The sequence below is a fragment of the Phyllobates terribilis genome, unplaced genomic scaffold (assembly GCF_046119375.1).
Source record: "Phyllobates terribilis strain yellow unplaced genomic scaffold, ASM4611937v1 Scaffold_640__1_contigs__length_901019, whole genome shotgun sequence".
Lineage (NCBI taxonomy): Eukaryota > Metazoa > Chordata > Amphibia > Anura > Dendrobatidae > Phyllobates > Phyllobates terribilis.
In genome coordinates, this window is record NW_027363400.1 from 686,865 (window position 1) to 694,132 (window position 7,268).

General features: G+C 42.7%; 1 protein-coding gene across 1 annotated transcript; it reads left to right on the top strand.

Moving 5' to 3' along the window:
• Positions 1-1,410: 1,410 nt before the first annotated feature.
• LOC141234829 (microtubule-associated serine/threonine-protein kinase 3-like) lies at positions 1,411-6,194 on the top strand. Its single transcript, XM_073668047.1, has 10 exons — positions 1,411-1,456; positions 1,783-1,921; positions 2,011-2,143; positions 3,445-3,610; positions 3,717-3,815; positions 4,058-4,180; positions 4,325-4,434; positions 4,536-4,627; positions 5,024-5,160; positions 6,187-6,194. Exons 1-10 carry the CDS (start codon positions 1,411-1,413, stop codon positions 6,192-6,194), a joined length of 1,053 nt encoding a protein of 350 aa, XP_073524148.1.
• The last annotated feature ends 1,074 nt before the right edge of the window (positions 6,195-7,268 follow it).

Sequence of the window (7,268 nt, forward strand, 5' to 3'; positions counted from 1 at the left end):
AGGGGTGCTATGGTGCCAGTGAGTCAGATCGGGCCTAGCACCGCTCGGCACTGGGCCCCATTCCACCACCTGTCATCACAATTTCAGTGGTATTCACATTGTCAGAATATGAATACCGATGAAAACAATGGTGGATCAGGGAGCCAAAGGTTCCTAAATCCACCATTCAGCCTCCGCAGATGGGTCCGAGACTCCGTGTACTGCAGGTTCTTCGATGTCGCCACAATATTGCATCTGTAGTGTGGAGTCTCAGTACTTACACTGCACAGGTGGGGCTGGTGGGGGCCATAACACTGAGTGATGGGGCAGGTGGAGACCATATGCTGAGTAGTAGGGCTGGTTGGGGCCATAATACTGAGTGGTGAGGCTGGTGAGGGCGATAATTCTAAATGGTGAGGCTGGTGGGGGCCATAACACTAAGTAGTGGTGGGGGCCATAATACTGAGAGGTAGGGCTGGTGGGGGCTATAGTACTGAATGGTGGGGCTGGTGGGTGCCTTACTACTAAGTGGTGGGGCTGGTGGGAGCCATAACACTGAGTGGTGGGGCTAATAAGGGCCATAATTCTGAGTAGTGGGGTTGGTGAGAGCGATAATACTGAGTGTTGATACTGGTGGGGGCCATAATACTGAGAGGTGGGGCTGGTGGAGGTGGTAGTACTGAGTGGTGGGTGCCTTACTACTAAGTGGTGGGGCTGGTCGGGGCCGTAACAATGAGTGGTGGGGCTGGTGAGGGCCATAATACTGAGTGTTGAGGCTGGTGGGGGCCATAATACTGAGTAGTGGGGCTATTGTGTGCCTTACTACTAAGTGGAGGGACTGTTGGGGGCAATAACACTGAGTGGTGGGGCTGCTGAGGGCCATAATACTGAGTGATGGGGCTGGTGAGAGCAATTATACTTAGTTGTTGGGCTGGTGGGGGCATAATACTGAGTTGCGAGATTGGTGGAAGCCATAATACTGAGAATTGAGGGTTGTGGGTACCATAATACTGAATGGTGTGCCGTGTGAGGGGCTATAGGGGACTGTGAATGCCGCTATATTGAGTTGGTGACTGTACATGCCCCTACACCCCCTGGGGGTCCTCATATTGAATGGTGTGCAGTGGGGGTCCTTATTCTGTGTGGGGATCCTAATTCTGTTTGATTGGCTTTGGGGGCCATCATACTGAGTGGGCAGTGGTGGAGACCATTATATTGTCTGAGGGGCTATGGGGGCCATTATATTAAGTAGGGGGGGCTGTGGGCACCATTATACTGAGTAGGGGGCTGTGACTGGCCTCATACTGAGTGGGGACATTATAGACAGGCGCTACATTATATCTGTAAGGTGAAATTGGATTAAGATTTCACTGTGGGGATATCTAACTCAGTCTGTGGGTGGGGGCATTTTTGGGAGCATCATATGCTAAAATGGCTATAAAAGGTGTATTGCTGTTGAGAACATCGATTGACTTCAGTAAGGGTTTTTTTTGAAGGGGCGTGCAGTTAGAACTTTTGCTATGGGGCCCTGAGATTTCTCTGTCCGCCACTGTCTGTGTGATCTCCCTGTAAGTCCGCACTGAGCATGTCAGTATCTCCAGCTGTAGACGAGATGTGACATCACTTTATGTTATTAGTTACATGGACGACATTTCTCCATCGATTCAGACTAATATTATGTGCACTATACATTATATCTGTTTATATTCTCTCCTATCCCAATGTCTCCGCTCACTTCCCATTATACATCATGGTGATCTGCTGTATAAACCACTCACCGGTCATATTTCCTTTCTTCTATAGGTGGCGACTGTGAGACCCTCCTAAGCACCAGGGGTCCTCTATCTGTCCCCTTGGCCCGCTTATACTTTGGAGAAGCGGTTCTTGCTGTGGAATACCTCCATAGCTACGGTGTGGTGCACAGAGACCTGAAGCCGGATAAGTAAGTGCCCCTCGTAGTATAATAAAGGGGGGAAGTTATCATTTATTATCATACGGTCTGTGAGGCTAAAACCATCTTCTCTTCCACAGCCTCCTGATTACATCTGCTGGACACATAAAAGTTACCGATTTTGGGATTTCAAAAGTTGGTGTCATGATACCAAAAACCAACACCTACAAGGAATTAGCGGAGGACATCACCAGGGAGTTCCTGGACCGTGAGGTGGGTAACACTTACAGGAATTTAGCTTGTTCTTTACAAATCTCCAAGGACCAAAGCAAAGAAAGACCTTAAATATAACTTTTAATAGATACATTTAAAAGCACCCATATCAATATATAAAGACAAAATCCATAAAATGTGGCGGCAGCAGTATTCTCCGATCGGGGTGTATTTATCTCCCGCGTCTGTCCACTGACTCATTGTGGCTATCTCCTAATATGATCCCCTGATGAACCCCAAATTAGGAGGGGGAGAAACGTGTTGGGACAATTTACAGATAAGTCCTCTGGTTACTGCTGACTAAAATGCTTTTTTGGCAACTTTTTTTTGTAATTCGCACACTGGATAATGCTCTGTCCCAACATTTGGACGTGTCCTGTGTAGATCAGTCCTGACTATAGATTAGCCAGGGTGGTTTTGAGGTTGTCTATATGTACCGTCTGTCCTAGACTATTATCTTCATGCTCAATGTCATTATATAGGTGACTTGTTACTACTTTGGACATATTTATGTTCCTATGTTTACCGTTAATTGAGCACACGTGCTTTTATAATATTGTTCTTGTTGCCCGTAATTGCCAGCACTAATGTACTTTATGTATCTATAATAGGCTTCTGAATGATGGTTTATATATCATACTGAATTGTGTATAGATTGGTGCATTTGATATCCTATCTGTACTAGTGGAACTACATTATATCAGCTTCCCTGTTTCCATATAATTGATACATTGAATATTGCCTTTTTTTCATTCAGCATGTTAGCAGCGACATGACTGTCTGCCTTTCATCATTATCTGTATATGTGTATGTCTGTCTAGGGGTGGATAGGGTCACGGAGGGAGTGCCGATGTGGAGGGGGGCGCCAAACCGATTAGCTAGGGTGTCAACCTCCACTGGCATGCGGCATCTCAGCCCATTTGGGATCTCTAGGGCAAGCCTGCATGTCAATTATCCTACGTTTATCCCACTACCCATATATTGTACATTTTATGCATTTTGTCTTCATATATTGATATGGGTGCTTTTAAATGTAGCTATTAAAGATTATATTTTAAGGGGTTTTCTTTGTTTCGCTTTGGTATTTGGTTAACTAATATACCCCATCTGTTCACCTTGCCTTTGGCATATGTTTTTTTTTTCTTTACAAATCTCATCACACTATTGTGTCTTCTCTACATTCTTCATTTCTAGAGAACGTTTCCATTGATATTTTATCTTTTGTCATTGTGTTTTTATGGCGAGAACGTGTTATAATAACCATTTTATCATTTTCATCTTTATCTTCTATTGTTTTCCAGTTATGTGGCACCCCATATTACATCGCCCCAGAGGTCATCCTCAAAGAAGGCTATGGAAGACCTGTTGACTGGTGGTCAATGGGGATAATCCTACATAAATTTCTCAAGGGATCTGTACCATTTGATGGAGATTCTGTAGCTGAGCTTTATGACAGGATTGTCATTGGTAAGTGGAATGATCCGACCATTGCTTTGATCAGTTACATTGGTTTAGGTGTTTACTTTGCTTTAGCTTACAGTCCAGTAAAGAGATTTTATTTTCTGTATAACAGGTGACATAATTTGGGATTGTAATTCCGCTCCTACTCCCAATGCACAGAACCTGATTACTGAGCTGCTCAGAACAAATCCTGCAGATAGACTTGGGACAGGTAAGAGATATAATACTATTCATATTAGTATTAATATTCACCTATCACACTTATCACTCATGTCCTTGAGGATCAACACTTCTCTATCAGATTGTCCATTTCTAGTTCTCCACACTATGACTTTCAGTCTTCTTCCTTCATGTTGGCTCAGTTATGTCATTAATTCAGATTAAGTTAAACTGTTCAGATGTGAAGCAATCTCTGACAATGTCCACATCACTTTTGTTTTGTTCTTTTTCCAGGAGGATCACTTGAGATCAAGAGTCATCCATTCCTGAGTGACTTAGATTTTAACAACCTTCTAAGTCAGAAGCCAGAGTACATTCCTCAGCTTGCCTCAGATGTGGACAACAGCTTATTTATCGGTAAGTAGAAGAAGACATCATCTAGACTAAGCGGCTGTTTGTCTTGTCTTCCATAAAATGTAATAATCAGTACCCACTAATATTGTGATAAATGACGCCTGTTTTATACTAACAACCTCTAATAATACTTCATTACTTTTGTAGATCACTCTGAAATAGACCATTCGGTCTCAGAGGATGAGGAGGGTACAAGTGAGAACAATGAGAACCTTGACTTCCAAAATTTTACATCATCTTCTGAAAGGCTTTCTAAAGTAAGTACCGTATGTGATCAATAAATCCAAAATATGTGAAACAAAAAAGACCTCTAAAAGTAAAAAAAAGTATTTCATATCTTGTTTTTGTCCATGTTTAGCTCTGTACCATCACTACCAGAACGATGAATGATGAGGACCAGAAGTCTCCTCCAGAGTGTACGCCAGCAACCAATACAAATATCTCAGAAATGTGAGTAGATTATGGGGTCATTAATGGGAGTTCCAGGCTGATATATATGCACAACATATAATATAGGACATAAATACCATAATATCAAATTCAGCCTCAATGATTGGCGGTCATTGTGCTTTTGGCTTCAGAAACCGTTGGTGATAATAGCCCGTAATTGCAGCCATTCACGCGTATTAGAGCTGCCCATACTGTAGGAGAGATGTAGTATTACATGCCAGCCATTATTGCTAGTTGTTTTTCGCTCTGATCCATAGAAGGTAGATTGGAGCATAAAACCTTCCTCACTATGACTGTCATATGTCCTATTAGGCCCTCTAGTCGGTGTTCTTCTAGTGAGACCACCCCTTTTATTCTGCATTGACTTGTGATTTACATGTTTTTCTTAAATCATAGAATGGGAGAGTTGGAAGTTACCTCCTGGGTCTTCTGGTCCGACCCCCTGATTCTTCCTGACAGGCAGAAAGAATCGTTTTCTGAATCTGATAGCGACAATGCTATAAACAGCTTGCCCTCCTCGTCCCCATCATCAGGTATGTATATACAGCATCAAAAGGTGAATCATAGAATGGTAGAGTTGGAAGGGACCTCCTGGGTCATCTGGTCCAACCCCCTGCTCAAAGCAGGATTCACTAGATCATCTCAGACAGATGTCTGTCCAGCCTCTGTTTGAAGACTTCCATTGAAGGGGAACTCACCACCTCTCGTGGCAGCCTGTTCCACTCATTAATCACCCTAACTGTCAAAAAGTTTTTTCTAATATCTAATCTGTGTCTCCTCCCATTTAGTTTCATCCCATTGCTTCTAGTCTTTCCTTGTGCAAATGAGAATAAAGATGATCCTTCTACAATGTGACAGCCCTTGACATATTTGTAGACAGCTATTAAGTCTCCTCTCAGTCTTCTTTTTTGCAAGCTAAACATTCCCAAATCCTGCAACCGTTCCTCATAGGACATGGTTTGCAGACCAGTCACCATTCTGGTCGCTCTTCTCTGAACTTGCTCCAGTTTGTCTATGTCTTTTTTAAAATGTGGTGCCCAAAACTGTACACAGTATTCCAGATGAGGTCTGACCAAAGAGGAGTAAAGACCGATAATGACTTCACGTGATCTAGACTGTATGCTTCTGTTAATACATCCCAGAATTGTATTTGCCTTTTTTGCTGCTGCATCACACTGTTGACTCATGTTCAGTCTATGATCTATTAGTATACCTAAGTCTTTTTCACATGTACTGTTGCTTAGCTCTATTCCTCCCATTCTGTATATGCTTTTTTCATTTTTATTGCCCAGATGTAGTACTTTGCATTTTTCCCTGTTAAAAACCATTCTGTTGGTTGCTGCCCACTGCTCCAGTTTATTTAGGTCTTTTTGAATCCTCTCTCTCTCTTCTCTAGTATTAGCTATCCCTCCTAGCTTTGTGTCATCAGCAAATTTAATCAGTTTACCCTCAATTCCTTCAAGGCTCAAATATTTGTTTTTTCTGTATTAGGTCTCCTATGTTGTCCAGGTTTCATGGATCCCAATTATATTTTCCATGGGCCCATACTGTATTTCTAGTTCCTTAATTTTATCCAGGAATTGTTTTCATGGATTCTGTAAAATACGTTTTAGCATCCAGGAACTCACTTCAATATAAGAAGACATCGTCTCCTATAGTAGAATATCGCTCATTAGTGATGCACCACGTGGCGGCACACAGGGCGCTTACTGCTCCATATCAGTGATACATCTAATGCCCCTCAGATTAGATCATGAACGGTATATAGGACTTATTCTGCCCTATAATAATGCAATGCCAGATTATCAGGACTATAGGGGACAGGACTAGAACAATTCTTCTATATACAGTACACAAAGCAGATCCTATAAGAATATTTCTTTACTGAGTTTTTTTTACTTTCTGATCAGAATTTACAACTGAAGAGGAAAGAAAATCTGAAATGAATCTGAGTATAGACCAACAAAACTCAGAAAATGGGAAAAAGGGGAAAAAGAGACGAGGTAAGTGTGAGAATCATCTCCATGTTGTGTGATGTTAGTGATGAGAATAAGTCATGGGGAGCAGATGTCATCTGTCAGTGATGGGATTGTCACATGTATGATGGCTGACAATGACCCCGGACATCTGTGTGAATAAGATTCCTCTGCTGTCCGGCCGGCCACACTGACCGCACAGTAGCATCATGTAATATGGAGTCCCATCACTTACATTGTATGTATTTCTCTTCTCTTAGGTTCCATCTTCCGCCGGATCTTATCATCCTGCCGGCGTGGACTATCCAGGGCAGCTCGCGCATTTGCATGCTGTCGCTGTTGCCCAAGTGTCATCTAAAAGACGGAAAAGCTCCGCATCTAGCGGAGTACAGCCGATCCACCATCACTGCTGGACCTGTAAAGAAGGACCTTCACCATCTACCTGTGGCCTTCTAACTGTAACACCTCTACCCGGACTTGTTTCGGTAATGCCTCTGTCACCAGGCTCCGCTCTATCCATACTGCTCGCCTGACTTGGCTTTTTTACTGATCACCTGGTATCTGATCCGGATTTCTTCCTGACTATGATTTTGTCTACTGATTCTGTCCCTGATTTTGTTCATCCCTTATCCTTCTACCCTATCCCTAATAAAAAAAAAAACAAC